At 45.6% G+C, this 20,662-nt stretch overlaps 2 protein-coding genes across 2 annotated transcripts; both read right to left on the minus strand.

Annotated features, from left to right (window-relative positions):
• Window positions 1–1,111: 1,111 nt before the first annotated feature.
• On the minus strand, window positions 1,112–9,386 carry MIEF1 (mitochondrial elongation factor 1). The gene is made up of 5 exons (XM_090042992.1): window positions 9,249–9,386; window positions 7,442–7,590; window positions 7,072–7,252; window positions 6,467–6,729; window positions 1,112–5,500 (listed from the first exon to the last, which is right to left on the minus strand). The coding sequence occupies exons 2-5, from the start codon at window positions 7,583–7,585 to the stop codon at window positions 4,694–4,696; spliced, it is 1,395 nt and encodes a 464-aa protein (XP_089899118.1). The 5' UTR covers window positions 7,586–7,590; window positions 9,249–9,386; the 3' UTR covers window positions 1,112–4,693.
• A 56-nt stretch (window positions 9,387–9,442) lies between these two features.
• On the minus strand, window positions 9,443–10,409 carry MIURF (mitochondrial elongation factor 1 upstream open reading frame). The gene is made up of 2 exons (XM_090042994.1): window positions 10,277–10,409; window positions 9,443–9,681 (listed from the first exon to the last, which is right to left on the minus strand). Exon 2 carries the CDS (start codon window positions 9,662–9,664, stop codon window positions 9,443–9,445), a length of 222 nt encoding a protein of 73 aa, XP_089899120.1. The 5' UTR covers window positions 9,665–9,681; window positions 10,277–10,409.
• Between the last annotated feature and the right edge of the window lie 10,253 nt (window positions 10,410–20,662).

Genomic DNA, 20,662 nt, shown 5'->3' on the forward strand with positions numbered 1-20,662 from the left:
AGACAAGATTCTTTAGGTAAATGTGATATACTTTATTAGACCAACTAAATAGTTGGAAAACATTTTCTATCCAAGCTTTCAGGGGCTTCCCTTCTATCCAGGAGAGAACACAACAAAACAACAAATTCTCCCTGTGCCTGAAGAAGGGTGTTTGTACCCTAAAAAACTCACAAAGGACCTTTTTTTCCAACTATTTAGTTAGTCTAATAAAAAGATGTCACATTTACCAAAAAACCTAGTCTGAAAAGCTGTTGTGCATGGATTCAAAGTGTTGTGCTGCAGAGTTACTACAAGTTGCCAGGTTTTTAAGAAATGATCACTTGCAACATTTTTTTTTTTTCAATTAAAGTAGGCAGACCTGGTATCTGAGAGTAACACTGGAAAGAGCCTTCTCTTCGGGCAGCTTGTATAAATTATTTTCCTGGGAGGCTTGATCTTGCCTGTGTTTGCCCTTGCACTGAAACAAGACTACTAAAAACAGAAGTTAGAACCAGGAAAGATTTTGAATCTTTCTTTGAACATTGTTAACAAAAACCTACTGGTTTTCCCCCAAACAAGTTAAGAACTCAACCACAGATACCTCTAATGAAACATGCATGAAGCTCAAAGGGCAGAGGGTGCACTGCCTCAAATCTGGTAGATTGGTATACTTTGTCATAAAAGACGGTGTTTCTTCATATAAGAAGCTCCCCAGTCATGGACACGAGTCCAGGCTTTGTTACCTGCCACTGAATCTATTACCACATGGACCAGTGACAAGGTGGCTTCCTCAGCTGTGCCAGTGTTGACACTGCTAAAAAAGCAGCTGGACTTGACAGGGGAGACAGAACTGCCAGATACAAATAAATGAGCCAATGAAGAAGGCTGGGAGTTTGAACTGGAAAGTTTAGATTGAGAGGTGGGAAACTCTTTGAAGTTTACTAAACATTAGGTGCCTGCCAACAGGTGTGGTTTCTTCCCACTTACAAGAAACCAAAGGAGACCCACTCCTTAACGAGGCGCCTTCATCTCCTGACAGATGCAGGCAGCCAGGGATGATAATTACTCACAGCAATCCTGGCCAATTCAGCTGGTGAATCGTTCCAAGGTAGAAGGGTCCAGGAACTGCAAATCAGTAAGGTGCACATGAGTCTTACATAGAGCAGTTAAGAACCTTCAAGATGGCAGGTGCTAAAGAAATGCAAGATTATATAACTACAATGGGTGCCAAGGCAAATCCTCCCACACCTTGGCATACAAAGTAAAGAGAAATGAGACATGACAAATCTAAGATGCATCATACCACAGATACCAAAGGCAATCAGAATACTGGGGAAAGTTATTTATTTCAGAATTTCCACACGCACATGTCATCGACCATGTGGTAGACCTTTGCCCTTCCAACCCACATCCTTGAAGCCTGGGATTGATGGGGGTCGTCTCATCTCCTATCTTCGTACCAAGGGCATCCAAACTTTGTGACAGATCTATAGCAGCAGTTTGCCAGGAGAAAGAGAAGGGCAGCCTCATTTAAATAATTGCTTTTCATTTTAAAAAGAACTCATTTGACTTGAAAAAGTAATGGTTGACCTCAACAGCAGTAAAAACCTGTAGCTGAGGCAGTTGGTCCTCACTTTGCAATACCCAGGAACAAGACAACAATCTCATATGAGGTTTGTGCAACCTAAGCAATAGTAATGCATACTAAGCCATGGCCAGAGCCAGGGCAGCAGAACAACTGACTCAGGCTCTGAGCCTATTACAATCATGTCTTCTTGGGCTGCCCCTCCTCCTGGCAGCCATGGGCTGCATTTTTCACTTTCTATTTTGGGCATCCTTGCTCTACATGAAAGTTTCATATAAGAAGGAGATTGTAAAGAGGGAAGCCATTGAGACCGCCTTGGCTGTCACTCCCTTCTCAACCACCAAGATTTGTAGTGAGTTTTAATACTGATAAGTACTAGCCTGACTATCCTTACTAAGAGTTCTCTCTTTGGCCATAGTAGGGGCAACATTTACACAAGCTTCCTGGATGTTTAACATGACCTTCATCGCTTTGTTCCTTACTCCTGCTTCAGAGGAGCCACCATTCATCCTTTGTGACCAATTATATCTTTGGTCTCTGCTGCAACTGCTTCAATGGAGCAATTATTTCCAATAGTGGTGGCTGCCTTTAATATGAGTGCCTGGCTCTGTAGAACCAGGATGGTAGTTAGCTCAGAGTGAAAACCCCCCCCACCATTAATAGTTTACAGAATTAAACAGATGAAATGATGAAATGGAAATGGAACAAAATCTTAATTAAAAGGCTGGGGGGAAAAAGAGAGACAGCCTTCATCTCCATTTCATACAGAAATTCAGCTTTGCAGCATAAAAAATGGCTATAGAGCATTAATTGGTTAAGTTGCCAAAAGTAGAAAAGCATTTATATATATAAAAAAAAAATCCTTACGAAGATATGCATCTGGCAAGCACTCTGAAGCCAAATACAGACACTAGCTCTATATTATTTCTGTCTCTTCTTTTGTTTTGATGGCTCCAGTGCATGCTGGTGACTGACTTATGGCAGGAAGACTGATGTTGGCAGTGGAGCGCAGGCAAAGAAAGGAGAAAAAGTTCAGGAGTAAAAGTAAAGGGCACTCAACCATAGGCCCCAGCAAAACTTACAAGAATGAAGTCAAACAGTGATTTTTTGTTAGTCTTCTGAAGATGACACAGTTTACACGTACTCACAAACTTCCAAGTGTGCACCTGACAGGGTGATACAATTTAAATTGTAATAGTGCATTATCGCTGCATAATGAACACCATCTGACAAACTGGCTTGAAAGAACTAACTGATTGAGAAACTTGGCCTGGGATACATGTGCACCCCTAGGATTTCTCTCACTGGCACCGCTTCTGAGAAAAAATGTAGCCTAAGGAACCCCAAGATTCACTTCACAATCCCCTACCACCACCTGTAATATGGAAACAAGGATTTGGGTGTGGGGGTGGTATCCATTCCCTCAAGACTCCATAATTACAATTTATCTCCACCATTTTTATGCTACTTTTAAAGAAAAAGGTTGAGTGTCAAAAGAGGGAAGGTAGTAAAGGAGAGTTTCTCCTCCACAGTCACACATGCACAGTTCACGCCTGTACTTATTATTTGAGACATATAGCTACACCTCTAGAAGGACACCCCCCTAGTCTGAGAGTACAGCTGCACACAGATAGAGCCATGTCATTCTGGCAGGGCACAATGTCCATATAGAAGGTGCAGGTGTGTGACTGATCAGTAATCACTTCTTCAAAGCTGTACAATCATTTGGAGACAGGCAACGAGGTCCAGCCTTGAGTACAATGGCAGCAGGAAGTGGAAGTTAGCAGAATTTTACCAATGGTGGGACCAAAGGGATAACATGTAAATTGTGTCCCCCCCCACAAACCTCAAATAACAAGTTTAGACTGCACACAGTGCAAATTCAGCACGTGAGAGATGGTAAGGGAGGGAAGGTCAAGTTTAATTTACCCTGAAACAAAGACACACAATGGGAGTGGGAAGGGAGGGCAGCTCATTTCTAGATGGCTACTATAGATAAATATACCTTATTCATCATACATGGACAAGCCCTCAGCTTCCATTAGCCAATGTGGCTCTGCTGATTTAGATCATGGGAGGAACTGGCCTATTCATGTCTGTGACAAAATCCTCTAAGAGATACAAGCCTCCTTCCCTCTGTTACATATTTCGTTATTGGCTCAGTGAGGAAAAAGAAAACAGCCCATCCCCATTTTAATTCATTCTTTCCTATTCTAGTCCATAAAAAGAGACGTCCGAGGTCCCAGCTGTTCTTGACGCCCATTGTAATGCCTATCAGGAACACCCAGCAGCTTTTGCTAGGAAGGATGGCAAGCCCCTCTCCTTGACTTCATCAGGGCATGTCACAGCTCCAACCAGAACTGCCCATATCCATGGTGGTGGTACACCAGATAGGAGACCTATTATACACCCGTTCCCAGATCATGACACTGCTATTGGCCTACAGAGGCAGGAACCTGTCATGCACATTTTTCTCTTGTAATTCCCATACCTCCCTTCCCCACAGTACTGTCTTTACAATCATCAAACAACGTACATTCCGAAATGCCGTCACGGCCATAAATAGTCATATTAAAAACATCCCATTCAGGCTGCTCCGTGCACTTCTAGATCAGAGAGACAGAGGAAAGAGAAGCAGGTGATATCATGTGCAAGGGAAAAGATAATTAAACAAGCAATGCAGGGCAAATCAGCAGGAAAAATGGAGAAATACAGAACATCAAAAGTAAGTTTGCTAGAACTGCCACTGGATTCACTGCTCCAATTCTGCCAATTCTAAAGCAAGAGCAAAGGGATTCACTGCAGCATGGCAGACAGTACAGGGAGAAGACAGCATAGGATTCCAATATGCAATTTCAATACCTGCAGGTTTTTAAGCAAGTCTCTGAGCTGCAGTTCCACCCCCTTCTCCCCAGTCAGAAAGTAACAGCTGGGACAGAGAATGGTGGAACTAAACCAGTAGCACCAAGAAATCCAGTGGGAGCACCAAACTTGACAGTAGGAAATGATGACCTTAAAAAGAGAGATGGAGGGATAGGGAGAAAGAGGGAGAGTGGTGAAGGGGACATATTTAGCAGGATTCAAAGTCCATCTTAGATAAACACCGCCATTCTCCTCTGTAAGGCCCCATTACGTCTGCAGTAAGACTTCTGGTTCTGAAAGGGAGCTATAGAGGGTGTAGCCCAATTCATCCACTTCTTCAGGGGTGAGCTCTGAAAACAAGTTCACCTTGGAATTCAGAGCACTGGGTAAGACACCTGCTTCCAAATAGCCAATCAGACCCTTCAGTGCCTGCAGGAAGCGGTCAGCTAGCACATTTTGGGACCAATCAGGCTCCTCTTGGGCCAGATGCAGGATGACATTGGTGAGCTGGCTGGCAGTAAGGTGACCCAGAGCTGGGTTTGACTTGCACACAGCTTTGAGGATCTTGAGGCACACGCAACGGCAACCAGAATCACATTGGTCCAAGGCCCGCAGGCGTGCAGTCTCTGCTGGCCGCAGGCTCAGTCGCCATAAATTGTCATACTGGGCCAATCGATGGGGTTTGGCCACCAAGACAGTGTCACCCAATGTCACAGATGGTAGGAAATCAATAAGAAGTTGCCGTTCCGGCTCATATTGGACCTCCAGGGTGAGAGCCTCTGGAGGTGCTGCTGGACGGATCACGTAATCCAGAAGTGCCCCAATAGCTGGCCAGTTGATGGAGCCTGCTACTACTTTCTCAAAGGTGTCTGCCACAGCCTTGGGGGAGAGATAGCCCCCTATCACACATCGGTCCCAGTAGCTGCTCCCCCGGGGGAAATACTCTGGGTTTTCCCGACGGACAAGGCAGAAACCAGGTATGTTCATGATGGTGTCCTCACCTGGAATGCATGACCACAGGTTCTGCTCCAACACCAGGGGCACAATGAGCTGGATGTGATCAGCAGTCACTACCTGTCAGGAGGGAGAGAAAAGGCAAAAGTTGGCTCTCTCCCAGCAGGCTCCAAGTATCCATCCACTTCCAATCCCTTCTATCCAAAGGGATTGGAAACAGTGATTCAGGAAGTAACTTCCACTTCCTTGTGAGACCTACTGCATTCCTTTAATCAAGCAAGATGCTTACAGCTCATTCCCCCTCATCAATGAAAGAACTGCAGAGCATAACATTTGCTTCTAAGATCTTAAAATTCCTAACAAACTTAAACCAATCACAAATTACATCCAGAGATCATATCAACTACTGAACTGGGTATACCTCAGCAACACTTCACAGTAGTTCAGGATTTGAAGCGAAGAATAACGGAACTGCAGGCAGAGCTCAACTTGCCACATCTCAAATATCCAACATTAGAATCAGGCACTGACCCCAACAGCTGTTACAGAGAGGCAGCAGGGGATCTTTAATGTCTTACGTAATCAGTTCCTCAAATCTAAGTTTCAGTTGACGCACAGCAAGCTATCCCAGAGTACTGATTCAGTGCTAATACACAAGATAGGACTACATTTTAATCGCTCACCTTAGCCCGTGGCCATCTTTACATCAAGGACATAAATTGCAGGGATTGGTCTCCAATCCAGATCTGTTGTATGATCAAAAAAAAATTGGGAAGAGGTACTGGAATATACAAGGGTCCCAAGGGAAGTAACTCATTTGAAGGGATATGTGGAAGGTAAGTATTGTGAGTAAGGGAAAAAAAAAATGAGGTGTAGTGGAGGCAGAGCAAGAGCAAGCAACTATGGAAGGAGCAGGGACTGGGATAACATCTGTTTTGCAAAGATACAGCACAAATATATTCTCAGCTTGCTAGAAGTACCTGTGACACTTGAAGGCTCTTGAACCAGGAATGTTGTGCTGACACAGCACAGTCCTCTGCTCAATCAATCTACCAGATAATACCAACACATGCCCTCATGAATTACCTGCAGATCATCATACAGGCTGCCACTGAGGTACATGTCACGCAGAGGCATGTCAGGCAGCTTGGCACGGAGGAAGCTACGCAGCTCAGCACAGATATCCACAGCAGCCTGTTTGGCCCGGGCCTGTTCTTCTACTGGGATTGCCACCCTCCTCCGGTAGTAGGCAAAGAGTTTTTCTTGCAGTGACAGACGAAGGCGTGACTTCTTCAGCTCTACCTGGCTCCTCTTAACAGATGGCTTGTGCTTTGGGGGTCGAAATGAGTCTGCCAGACAAGAGGGAGACACAATAATCCCCAATATTTCACTCCAAAGTGAAAATAAATAACTTGGCTGCTGTGAAGTGCAGTCACCTTCAGGGAGGCAAGGTTCTTTGGGTAAATGTGATCTCTTTTATTAGGCCAACTACATAGTTGGAAAAATTGTTTTTTTGCAAGCTTTCGGGTACAAACACCCTTCCTCAGGCCTGATTAAGACACCAAGTAAGGTCTATGCCTGAGCATTATTCTGCAGATTCAATACTATCCAACCTAAAGGTCACTATTACTGGACAGAGAGTTTAGGGGCAACTGGTATAATGCAAAAATGTATCTCACTGCTCCTCTTACCTGCATCAGAAGCTGAAACATTGGTGGGAAGTGTTTGTAGGGACCGGCTCAGATTAGTCTTCATGTCCTGGCTCAACAACCGTGAGGAGGACCCCAGCCAATTTGGCTCTTCCCAGCTTCTTTTTCCCGATTGGCTCAAGCGAGTGGGGCTGCTAGGAGCACTGACTGCACGGTCATACATCTGAAATGGCATTACAGGGCACATTTTGGTTGCATGAAGTGCCCAATCTCTGTCTCAATCCATTTGAAAGTTATTACCATACCAGGGTCCATTATATGCCCTCATTCTCTTCAGTCCCCTCTCCATGCCCCCCCCCCCCACACACACACACACAACACTCCTCCTTCCATCACACCTCCCCATGCTTACCCGTTTGACAGCCAGTGTGGCAATGCCCAGCATGGCAGCTCCACCCACACCCAGCACAAGCCGGGCATTGGATAGCACAAAATCGATGGCTGTGCCTATACCGTTGTCATCCTTCTTTCCCTTGCGCTCCCCAGCGCCTGCCATCTCACCTTGAGGGTATAGGGGAGAAAATGGAACAGAGAGTCAGAGGAGTGGAATCCCAGTCCAAAGCTCCATTGCTCTAGACCACTGCTCATTTGTCTTAGGAATCTAGGATTTCCCACACTGAAGCAAATTATGGTCCATTTAGCTCTGCATTCTGCCTTGTCACATGAGCTCAAGCCATGTGTCTACCTAGATAGCCATCTCATTTCTCAGGGGCCAAATATCCGAGAAAAGCAATGAAACCCCTTTTACCATCCATAAGTATGAGACACTTGAACCACAGGGAAGTTTCTTAGACTCCAGATCTGTTAGCAAACCAGAAACATGAGAACTAACAGCACGTGTAATTTATGACACCAAGATCATTTTGAGCTTTACTTGTTCATGCACCATCTTATGCTGCTAAGAAAGTCTTATTGATCTATTTCTTTCAATACCATCTTGCAACAGCAAGTTCCACAATAAGGTATAATATAAAAGGGCCACCCATATGATTACAGATTTGCATGGCAAGCCATATGAGAAAAGGCTGAGGGACCTGGGACTCTTCAGCCTGAAAGAGAGAAGGCCGAGACAGGACTTGGTAACAGCTTACTGCTGCATCAGGGGAGTACATCAAAGACTCAGTGAACAACTGTTCACCAGGGGACCCTTGGGGAAAACCAAGAGTAATGGCCACAAACTCCTTGAAGACTTTTTCAGGCCCAATGTTAGGAAAAACTTCTTCACAGTTCGTGTCCAGACTGTGGAATAAGCTCCCTCCAGAGATGGTGCAATACCCTACCCTGGAAATCTTCAAGAGAAGACTGGACAATCACCTTGCTGGGGTCACCTGACCCCATCTGTCTTTCCTACCTGGTGCAGAGGGCTGGACCCAACGATCTTCCAAGGTCCCTTCTAGCCCTCATACAATCTGTGAATCTATAAAAATATTTGCTCACCCAGGAAAAATGAAAATTATTCAAGTGGTTGTCAGGAGCACAGGAAAAGCTGTACTACCTCTGACTAGTTGTTGATCTAGTTCAGCATTCCTGCTCTGGCAGCATTCAATACCAGATACTTCAGAGAAGGACATAAGAACCTGCACTAGGAACTGGTTGGCTCAGAGGGGAAGCATCTTGCTTTTTAGTGTCAGTTGTTGGCTAAGGCCCTCAGACACATTGGGTTTCACTCCACATGTAGAAATCAAGTCATGTAACACAATGTTCATGTTCCTCCACAAATACTTTGCTCAGTTCCAGGTACACCATGGGCCTTGATGATATTTTAATCGCCACAAATTCCACATGTTAACTACATGGGTAAAAAAGGGATTTTCTTTCATTACCTTTCTGGTTTTAGGTAGGTTCTCAAGGAAAGATAATATAAGGGAGTTTTCTAACTGATTATAAAGTCAGTCCTGCTAAACTGATTTAACAACAAGTGGAAGGCATGGCATTAAACTGCATTTAAGCAACATAAAACAGCCTCACTTGTGTCTCTCAACCAGTGGACAGTTTCCAAGTCCACCTTAAATTCCAAATATTCAAGAAGGATGGTCCCTGCTCCAATGAGTTTGAAAACCAATTAATTTTGGTCCATGGAACAAAAATACATGTCATTGGTAGGAATAAAACTAAAGCAAACATCAAAAAACATTGTGATCTCATAATAAATGACTTACTTGAGATTTAATACATCGCTCAATACATCTGTGAAGGGAAAAGGAGAGTGCTCCTGTGTTACTTGTCAGACCCCTTCCTTTTCCCAAGTCTGTTGCAAGTAGAGGATCATAACCACCGGGCCAGGGTGTGGAAGTTTAAAAAGACAAAAAACCAAGGCTGCAGGGTCAGAGCAAGAGAGGAAGAAGGGAAATCTCTAAACCAACCCCCCCAGTTTGCTGTGCAGGAAGGCCAGCCCTTTCTCCAGCCGTCTCTCCTTGTCTTCCAGCTGCTCCAGCTGCTTGTTCTTGCGGAATTCGTGCCGGATAGTGGCAAAGTAGAAATCCCGGTCGGTGTAGCGCAGCCCACGGCCCTGGCGCAGCAGAGTGCGATAGAGGCTCAGGACGGCCTGGCGGGACCACACTGCCATGGGGGACATGTGCAGGGCACAGCACACTGGAAAGGAATGAGAGACCCAAAGTCAACAACTCTGTTTTTCAGGTACATTATTCAGGCATTCACCTGCAACCCCAGCCCTGCATCCTGAGCAACCTGGAAGGAAAAACCAAGGCACTGCTGAGGAGATTTCCCACCAGGAATTCAAGGGTTGGATTCCTACTGGGATTATGGGAATTTCCCACTGGAAAACATCCAGGAAAGAGAAACACCTCCAGCTGCAGGTGACAGACTCCCCACTGGAGGCAGGAAACAGCCTCACAGCACATGCAGGCTCCCCCCAGCTACTCAGCCAGGCCAGGGACAGCAAGGCAGAGACTCCCTATGAACCCTGGGGAAAGACAGCCCCAGCAAGGGGCTGAGGAGACAAGCTGGCCCCAGGGAAACCCGGGCTGGCCCCTGGGGACAAGGGGGCAGCAGGAGCCCGTGGGGGACAAGAAGTGAGGGTAGGCAGCGGGGACCCGGGGCAGAGGAACCCCTTGGAGGTGGAAAACGCACACAGAGGACAGGCCCGGGAGTGGAAGACCCCTGGGGCCCGAGGCCCCGGGGGGAATGTCAGGGACCCCCGCCAAGGAGAAGCCCTGCCCGCACTCACCCGGAAAGAGGCTGAGGGGGCCCTCACTGCCAACCCAGCCCGTCGCGGGGACTCAGCACCACCCACCCCCTCCCCTCAGCACCACTCCCGGGGTCACCCGGCAACATGGCCGCTTCATTTCCGGGTCGTGACCCCTCCCGAAAACCATAGAAGAGCGAACTGGAGGCTAGAACGCCCCCCCCCCCCCGGCCCGGAGGACTTCCGGTATCTCCCTGAGCTGAGCTGGCTCGTGGGAGTCGCTGAGGGGCGCTGCGGACTGGGGCCGTGAGGGGGCACGTGGTATGCCCTTGTGCTCTCATTTCCACCCAGGATAAGTTTTACAATCTTTGCATCCTCCCATGCCTGAGGAAGGGTGCCCGTGCCCGAAAATAAAGATTTTTTAAAATATCTACTTGGTGTCATAACAGATGTCGCGTCTACCCAGAGTTGTGATTCTTGTTGTACCACAAGCACCTACACGCGTTCCCAGCCCAGACCTGCAGACCCCTCACAGGTGCCTGCAGGGCAGAGATGCCCCGTGGGGCTCTGGATAGTGGGAGACTTAATGTCAACTGGGAGGGACAGCCTCTGTGGGCCGGCCCTGGCAGCACTGCTGGGCACACAGGCCCCCAGCACAGACCCAGAGATTTCAACCAGGGTGGGGTTAGGAGTCTTGCGCACCTCCCCCCCTCTCAGGGGTCCAAGTGCTGTGTGGCAGGAGAGCAGCTCTGGTTGTTTTTTGTCCTTGAAAAGCCAAGCAGAAGCTCAGAGCTGGCATCTTCCGGGCCCCCCCAGCGCTGCCTGAGGTCTAAACGAGGTTGAATCCTAGAACACGAGGACCTTGGGGCATCTAGGCCAACCCCCTGCTCCCAGCAGGACCAGCTATCTCAACTATTTTTGTCTATCTGGGTCTTAAAAACCTCCAAGAATAGAGATTCCACAACCTGTGTTGCAAGGGCTTTACTACCCGCCTCGTGAGAAAGTTCTTCCTAATATCTGACCTTAACTTCCCTTGCTGCAACTTGAGTCCATTGCTCCTTGTTCTGTCATCTGCCACCACTGAGAACACTCTGGCTCCATCCTTTTTCGAACCCCGCTTCAGGTGGTTGAAGGCTGCTATTAAATCTCCCCTCAGTTTTCTCTTCTCCAGACTAAATAAGCCCAGTTTCCACAGCCTCTCCTCACAAGTCATGTGTCCCAGCCCCCAGATCATTTTTGTTGCTCTCTACTGGACTCTCTTTCTGTAGTGGGGGTCCAAAACTGAACACAGTGCTCCAGATGTGGCCTCACCAGTGCTGAATAGAGGGGAATAATTATTCCCCGTGATCTGCTGACAATAGTCCTACCAGTGCAGACCAGTACACCATTAGCCTGCTTGACAACAAGGGTACACTGTCGGCCCATATTCAGCTTATTGTCCGCTGTACCAGTGGAGGTTCGGTACTGGCATTTTCCAAGGGGGTCAAGTCTAAGGAGGTGGAGAACCCTTGCCTTAACTGACTGAGTTGGCTAGGCCAGATGGTGTTTCTCTCTCCATCTCCACTTGTACCACACTTGTCTCTGAGCCTGGCAGCCCATGCCCTATAACACTCCAGGGACCAAGTTAGGTATTAGGTCGGCATGCAGAAGAGGGAACTGGCAGGAGAAATGGAGGGCATCAGCAGCAAGTGAGCTCAAGCTGCCAGATATTTTGGGGGACAGGGGAATGCAAATGGGTAAAAAAGAGGATGCCAGGAGACTCTGCCCTTCTGCCTGGCACTGCCACAGCCTAAACAGCTTAACAGGTTCCTACAGCAGGAGGATGGGCAGAGGGGAGGCAGGGGCATTGTTAGGGGCCAGCATTCAGCCTCTTGACCTGTAGGAACCTGTTAGGCTGTTTAGGCCATGGTAGTGCCAGGCATAAAGGGCAGAATCTCCTGGCATCCTCCTTTTTAGCGTTTTTTATCCCCCTCTCCTTCAAAATATTTGGCAGCTTCAGCTCACTTGGGGCTGGTGCCCTGCATTTCTCCTGCCCATCCTCCTAGTTGATAGCAAGTTGATACTCTCACACCCCAAATCACTCATCTTCCAGCCAGAATAATAGCGAGGCAGGGAGGGAGGCAGGGTGATACTAAGGCACAGTCCCAGGCACAGAGAATGGAATGGGAGACCCTGGTGTGAGGGACTAGGAAGGCACATACCATACTACCCTTGGCTGGGAGTAAATTGAGGATGGAGGCAGAACTACTACTGTGAGAGAACAGTTGCTGCCAGAGTCCCAGACATGGGGGAGACCAGGGGCAAGCAAAGTCCTGGGGAGGCTGTGGAGAACAAGGGGACCCTAGCATGAGGGACAGAAGAGCTGGGGTAGTATAAAACCTCTGGGAACACTGGGGGGCATTATTATAGGGGGAAAAGGAAGCCCATAGAGCCCCTGGCAAGAGAGAAGGTAGGGAAGGGAACACACAGAGTTGCAAACACGGGAGAGATGGTGAGCATGGAAGGAAGTGGGAATAGGGATGCAGCACAGAACTGTTGTCACAGGGGAGAATGGAGAAGCCTAGTATAGATGGGGCAATTAGATCCCAGTCCTAGCAAGACAAGATTAAAGGATCTTTAGGAAGGCATATGCACCCACAAAGAGCCCCTAGCACAAGTAAAGTGGGATGTGCAGGGAATTTCTGAAATAAAAGGGAATGGGTGTGTAACACCCAAGGAGGTTGTTGAGAGGGAGGGGGATGGAAAGAGTGCAAAGAACCATTGGTGGTTGAATGCCAAAAGCTGCAAAGCCCCCAAGGCCATGTATCTATATGTTTAATGTTCTTTGGTAGACAAATTTCCTGGTACTTTGTAGGGTTGTTGATTGTAGCCGTGCTGGTCTACGAACACAGGCAGATGAGGTTCTTTGGGTAGATGTGATATCTTTTATTAAAGCAACCTAATAGTTGGAGAAACTGTTCTTTGCAAGCTTTCAGGCACACACACCCTTCTTCAGGCAGACTATATGCCTGGAGAAGGGTATTCGTGCCCAAAAGCTTGCAAAGAACAAGTTCTCCAGCTATTTAGTTGCTCTAATAAAAGATATCACATCTCCCCAAAGAACCTTGTCTGCCTGGTGCTTTGTTTTTTAGAAGTGCACAAATAAATAGACACAGCAGTTACCCTGAGATCAAATCAAATACCCAGTGACCACATCCAGACAACAAAAACAATTCACTTCCTTTTAATGAATCCCATTGACTTCTATAATTTTTTTAGAATTTGGTGCTTGTTGATACCTGCGAGGAATGGGAAAGGTTGGTCATGTTTTCGGGTTGATCTCACTTGTAATCCTCTAGGGCCCTGTGACAGTTTGTTTTTTTGGTAAAAGGGACTACAGGAATTGAGCGTTCTATTTTTGTGCGTTGAATAGAAGAGGAAAAGGTATCAGTTCTGCTTTGCAGCTACTGTGGAATGGGTTGCTATGTGCACCCAATGTTTGCTTGCAGAATTGCAGGCGTGGAATTGCAACTGAAGTTCTTTTCTAGCTTGTGAAGTTTTGGCCAGGGAAGTGATTTCCTACAACTGGTGGGAAAGAAATTTATTCGCTCTCCTCCACCTTCGTTTAACATTTGCTCTTTTAACAAGAAAAAAAAATAAGTTATTTTAATTATTGTGGCTGTGAGCACTCTAAAAATGGATCTTGTTTAGAAACACACATGAGTTACCACAATAAATTAGGCCCAATATCAATCTGTTCCTGTATCCTGTGTCTTGAGCCAGCACCAGATTCTTCAGAGGCAGCTGTAAGAGCTCTACAGCAGGCAGAGGTGGGATAATCTTCCTCTCCTCTTAGATTTAATTCTAAATTCCTGAAAGTTAGAGATGAAATTAAACCCTGAAGCATGACCCTTAGCATCGCATCAAAAACTTCTGGTAGCAAAACATTTCCCCTTTTGGAGTTTTGCTGAGTTCTTGGCCTCAGTGATTTCACACAGCAGCAAATTTGACAGTCATATTGTGCCTTGTGTGAACATCTGTTTTTCAGCTCTGAATTTGCTAGCAAAGCCTTGAGCACAGAAACACTCAGAACTCCTGTAAAGCTGCATAAGCCCCCTTTGGTCAGCAGAGTTGTACCATCTCTCAGAAGTGAAAGACTGTTGCACTTTCTGTTGGCTATATCGGTCCTTTCAGTAGCTGGTGCCTTCCCAGTATATACTTTGTGCTCTCACCGCACGACAGCTGCAGAGAAACCACAGGAAGCTTGGGGTCATGCTTGTACTATGGTGGTGATGGCTGTTATCTGCTGCTAGAACTTTTGCTGCTAGAACCAAATAAGTATAAACTAAGGCTCAGAGTCCAGGGGTCAGCAACCCCCAGCACGTGTGCTGAGCATGGCACGCAAGGCCATTTTGCTCAGCACACCACTGCCAGCCCAGGCTCTAAGCAGCTGCTACCAGCTGTGGAGCCCAGGCTGCTCTCAGCAGGCAACTTGGAGTCTGCAAGCCTGGCTGCAAGCAGACTGGGCTCTGTAGGCTGGCTGCAGATCAGAGGCTGCAAACAGGTGCTCCAGGCTCCAGCATGTTGGCACTCTGGCACTTTCTAAGGTAGACATTGTGGGTTTTTTGGCACTCCGGCCAAAAAACGTTGCCTACCCCTGCCTCAGGCTGTGAAATGAACTCCCTTAGGAAGCAAGCCCCTTTCCACTTCATGCTCCAAGTGTAAAACACACTTCTTCGCATTTCCTTTTTCCAACATCAATGTACTCAATTCTCCTTCAGGGAGAGAAATCACAAACTACATGTGACAGAAGTTAGCTAGGTCACTTCACTACACGAAGGCAGTCAGATATTATGATAATAGAACAGAATAGGAAAACAGGAGCTCCTTCTCCAGTTTCTCAGTGCCATTATTATTTCATCTGTTTAATCATGTTCCCTCATTCAATTTTGCTTGCGGTAAACAACCCCAGGCTTTTCAATATCTCCTCATGGGAATGAACACTTTCCATGACCCAAATCATTCTTGTTTTTCAAACTCCACTTTAATTTTGCAATGTTCTTTGCTGAGAGCAGGCTGACCAGAACTGCACCCTGCATTCTAGATGAGGCCACCGCATTGATTTATATAGTCAAACCTTGACGGTGTCACATGCGCAGGACTAACAAAAGCCGAGATATTAAATGGAAGTGACAGTAGCAGGAATTGAACTGTATGGCAGCACACAATGAAGAAATGGTACACATAGTGCATGTTATGATAATACGCAATGTATCATATCACGGGGAGTGATATTATCCAGGTTGGAGTATAATGACATTATACTTTCCATATCTGTGGTTGATTGTCAGATGGTTTGTTTCCACTGCTTTATGATGACAGAAAAAAGTTTTGAAGGCTGCTTCCAATATTTATAGAGCCAGTCTTCATTTCCATGGGTTCTGAGGCACGGTAGCATACCAGTAGCTCAGTGCACCTTTTATGTATGTCCATTTCAAGAACAAACCTTGGAAGGTCATTCATCTCCAGACCTACAAGTTGCAGTAGATCTCTAGGCTTATTTGGACACCGTCTTGGGTAAGCAACAGCATCATTAGTATTCATATTGTAGAGCCAGGGGCCTGTTGTATCAAACAACCCATGCATTCCAAGACATGGGCCTTGCCGCCCAAAGCCCAAACAGTAGTGCCATCTACTGTTCTCCACAGGGTAATCTCTGAAGCTGGAGAGGTCTGCTTGCAGGATCAGGGCTACAGAAACCATGTTGTCTACAAAGGGAAGACTATGTGCCTGAATTAATAGGAATCCTGGTTTTGGGCGCTGTTCCAGTGAGGTGGTGCATTGTGGATATCTGTACTGGAAAGGAAAAACTGCTGTTCCAGTATTCTTACTCTTTCTTAGCATGAGCCGGTATTAGTGCATGCTGGCTGACTTTGTTCTTTGATGTAAACATGTTAGATGCATCCCATTTTGTGGTAGTCTGGTAGACCTTCCAATTTGACACAACTGCTGTTCATAACAAGACTGTAACCCCTTCCACCATCTTTTTAAGCTTTTGTTTATTTCTTACGTTGCATCTGCAGCATGAAGTTATTACTGATGGGTTGTTTTCTGACCTCTGGAAAGTGTCCAGATTGTAGAATGGGCATAAAATACTGTCAGTATTTTCTGCCTCCATACTGGCTTTTAACATTTAATTGTATACCATCTTTTCCCAACTTTTTGGACAAGCAGACTCCCATCAACATGTCTCACTGACAGACATTTCCTCTCTAGAGGACAGGGCTTCCTCTAAACACCATAAGAAGGGGCTTCATTCCTCCTACGCTCTCCCACCTAGGAGAAAGGATTCTTTCAAATCATACATTAAATGTTAATATGCTATCTGGACTGTACAGTTTCTTCAGTTTGAGTTCTGAAAAAGGTCCTTTCAGTTCCTCAGTTCACAAAGGGATACAGAAATCACAACAGCAAAAAATAGGCAACAGTAAAACAAAGATTTTTTTTGAGGGGAAAAAAGTGTATATTACACAGGTAACTTGAAAGAATTAAAAAATAAATAAAACCATATCTTTGCTATTCCTTGCTTCTTCATCATGTAGATAAGTAGTGTGAAAGCTTAGTTCCTATTTCTTTTAAAGTTTTTTTGCTTTTATTTTAACTTTCAAATCTCTCTAATGTCATCAGCTTTTCTTTAGTATCACTAGTAGAGATTCTCAGAAATGCTTGTTATGAGCTCTTAAACCTCCACTGCAAGGATATGGAGTGTTGAAACTTTAACAAAGTAACCCTTCCAATCAAGAACTCCTTAGGTATTTTTGTTGTATAGGCCAAATTTTAAAGCATCTAGCTTCAAAACAACTTCCATCTCAACTTTCAGTTTGTTATCTCTTGTAAGGTCAGAATTTTACTAGTACTCTCGCAGCCCAAAACTATCTAGGCTAGGGAACCTTTGTAAACCTTTAGCTCCACGTATGCCAGCCACACTGAACAATAGAATCAGATCATAGAACAACAGGAAACGAGGGTTGGAAGGGACCTCAGGAGGTCATTTAGTCCAACCCCCTGCTCAAAGTAGGACCAGCCCCAACTAAATCATCCCAGCCAAAGCTTTGTCTAGCCAGGTCCTAAGAACCTGAAAGGATGGATAGTCCACCACACCTCCCCGATGACCTGTTCCAGTGTTTTACTATCCTCCTAGTGAGAAAATTGTTCCTAATAGCTAACCTAAACTTCCCTTACTGCAACTTCAGACTGTTGCTCCTTGTTCTGTCATCTGCCAACATAACTGGCACTAGAAAATATTGAGAAGGGGCTGGGCAGTGTGGAGTGTGCCCTCCTGACTCTGCCCCTCCCTCTCTCCCACAGGGCTGTTCTGAGGCTGGCACGTGCTGGTGCTGTGTACAGGGCAGCAGAGTACCATGCAGCAGGGGATGGGTACGGCACTGCAGTGGTGGTGGCACTGGAGCTGCTGTCACCAGCCCAGTTTGGGGGAGCTAAGCCCTGTTAGCCTTTATTTTAGAAAAGCTTTTGAGAAATAAGAAAGCCTGTACTCTACACAGATAAATGCAGATGCCAAAATATGGTTTAATTCTGCCATGACCCTCCTCTGATTCTGTTCTGGGGTAGATGAAGCTTTAGAGGTCATGTCCCAAGGGTCTTACTGATCTTTTTATTCCTATTGCCCCAGAGCCCCACTCCTGTAAAATGGGGGCAGGAAGATTAAGTACAGAATTTAGCAACAAATCTATCACTCTAAATTCAGGAAAATAACATCACTGGCAATATCGTCTTAGCCTGGTGGTATTCCTGTCTCTCTCTGGTCAATATGGTGTCTTCCATATCAACAGTGAAGAGCAGCCACAACCCTCATACCTCCCTCCCCCTGTCCCCCACCTAGTAAAATCTTGTCATTAGAAACAAAAATGGAGAGGTTTCAACAATTATTTAAAAGAGCGAAACACCTTGGCTTCATGTCTTAACAAATCATGGATGAATCTGCCTCCTTGAGGACATTTGAAGACACCCAAGCTACTGACATGACCCTTATAGCTCTTTCTATTGTGGCACAAATAATGTGTTCCTCCAGGTGATGGTCCTACTGTTATAACCAGTACGGAGTCCCTAAACCAGCAACTGTTTACACACATATCCTTCACAAATCACTAGCTTGGAGCCAGAGAGACTGATGTCGACACCTGCTTCCTGCAGCCTCCCAATTCATAACAGGAACTTCTGGGATGCCAAAGCTTCTTAAAAGTACAGCTCCCCACAACATTTATTTAAGCACATGAGCAACCCTACTGTATAACACTTACAGCTGCCTTTTTTGAGACTAAAAACAGATGACCAGCTTGATTCCATCAGCTTGATTTGGATTTGAGTGTTTTATCTCGCAGCAAACCCTGGACCTTAGATGGACAAACACATTGTCCTACATTAAGTAGCTGGGAATGATCCAAATTAACACTTTGCCTCTGATTTGTCTGTATTTAATCCTGAAAGAGGCAAGGATTTCTTAGGGTGACATCTTTTATTGGACCAACTTTGTAGCTGGAATAACATTAGACAGGCTTTCAAATGCAAGGCATTCTTCTTCGAGTCTCTGATCACAGGAAGCCAGGCACAGCATAGACTTAATCCTGAAATAAGATTTAAAGGCTTTACTGAGATGGGACCTTTGGGTATCACTACCTTCAACTGAGTACCAGTTCTGTTCAAGCCTTTTATATTTGGTACATGTTTCAACTTGTTCTTCCAGGCTTGTTCAGAAAGGATATGAACAATAACAGAGAGCATCCTTTTACCTAGATAGTTGAGGCTGGTGCTTCCTGAAGCGAAATGTCATTAGTTCTTTTTGAAAGATTTTTTTTAAAACTCTGTTTTGTAAACATATGAAAACAGTATATTTAACTATAAATGCCATATACACATCCTCATGCATTTCTTAATGTAAACTGGTATAGGCTTGCCATAAAACTCACGCACTCTGTCATAAAATATACCAGAAAACTTTTGACCCAATCAAATCTACTTCCTTTCCATTACCTTAAATTTATACTTTATAATTGTGTCTGTTTCTCCCTACCTTCTTAAAAAAAAAAGATTAGCAGAGATAATTGTGGTATTCTATTTTTAGTTGAATCCATATTGGGACACAAATAATGGGATGGAAAATAATGCTGAACATATACTCAGTCTGGAATATGCTGCTTATCCTGGTCACCCTGCCTTAGGAAAGGAATAGGTGGAATGGAAGAGGTTAAGAGAGGTGAGGAAAATGCATAGATACATGGAAAGCCTTGCATAGTGAAGGAAATTGAAAAGATTGAGGGTGTTTCCTTTAAGGCAGAAAAATAAGTAAAGTTTTATGAGAGAAGTATGAGGACCAAAGCTTGGCACACAGGTAAACCCAGCAGGCTCACTGAAGTCCCTTTTGAGAAAGGGTAACTAAGTATGAAACTGGAAATTTATCATAGAGCAGTGAGTTTTACAGGTTATTGCTTGATGCCAAGAGGTTAGAAGGATTCATCCTATGATAAGACACTGATACTGAAACGTAAGATCACCCAGAATTACATTAAGTAGGTTAAAACAATTGTAAGCAATCATAAACTCTCAGGCAATGTGGAGCAAGCCAAAAAGCAAGGCTGTCTATGCAACAGTGCCTCTCTTCTGAGCCTACACCACTCACTCCAACTCCATTAACACTCAGGTCTAGCAATTAGATGGCATAGACTTCTTAGATGCATCTTGACTGATTTTCAGACCCTTCCAAGGAGGAGGGAGTGGGTAGCCATTGTTCCTCAGCAGTCCTGGACTCAACAAGAAGATAGTATAGACTTGGCCTCGTGACAGGTTAAGAGAAAGTCTCCAGTATGCAACGATTATTCATAATTGTTGCTTGTAGGAATTGTCGCATCTTCATCTGAAGTACGGTATACAGGTCACAATCAGGTGGAGTATTGTTCTTGTCTGGTGTGGCAATTCCTGTATACACCCTATCTTCATCATCAATCTGTTCAGAGAGTAATAGAGCCCTAACTCATTGCATCACCTGAGTGTGTACAGGTGCTTGTACATGTGATGATTGTCATAATGTACATATGACAAAAATGTAATTTGTGTGGCTTAATGGCATCACACATTACATGTGCACCAGTTTGGGGGGGGGTGTAGATGAGCAGTTTGCAATGATGTGTTGTAGCTGTCAGCTGTGGGAGAGCTGGAGAGACTCCACAGAAAAAAAGGATTGGACTCCTCACCACTTCTGCTTTATTTTTCCTGGCGGAGCCTGCCCACCTCCTGCAGCTGGGGGGCCACCTGCCAGAGGCCTAAGAGGCCCCTGAGCTGTGGGGAGCCTCTGCCCTTCCCTCCATGGTGGCAGCCCAGGTTGGTTGTTGGTGGGCCAGGTGCTGCCCCAGCTTGGAAGCAGCACCTAGCTTGATC

Source organism: Crocodylus siamensis, chromosome 4 (assembly GCF_052110815.1).
Source record: "Crocodylus siamensis isolate JL-2025a chromosome 4, ASM5211081v1, whole genome shotgun sequence".
NCBI classification, from domain to species: domain Eukaryota; kingdom Metazoa; phylum Chordata; order Crocodylia; family Crocodylidae; genus Crocodylus; species Crocodylus siamensis.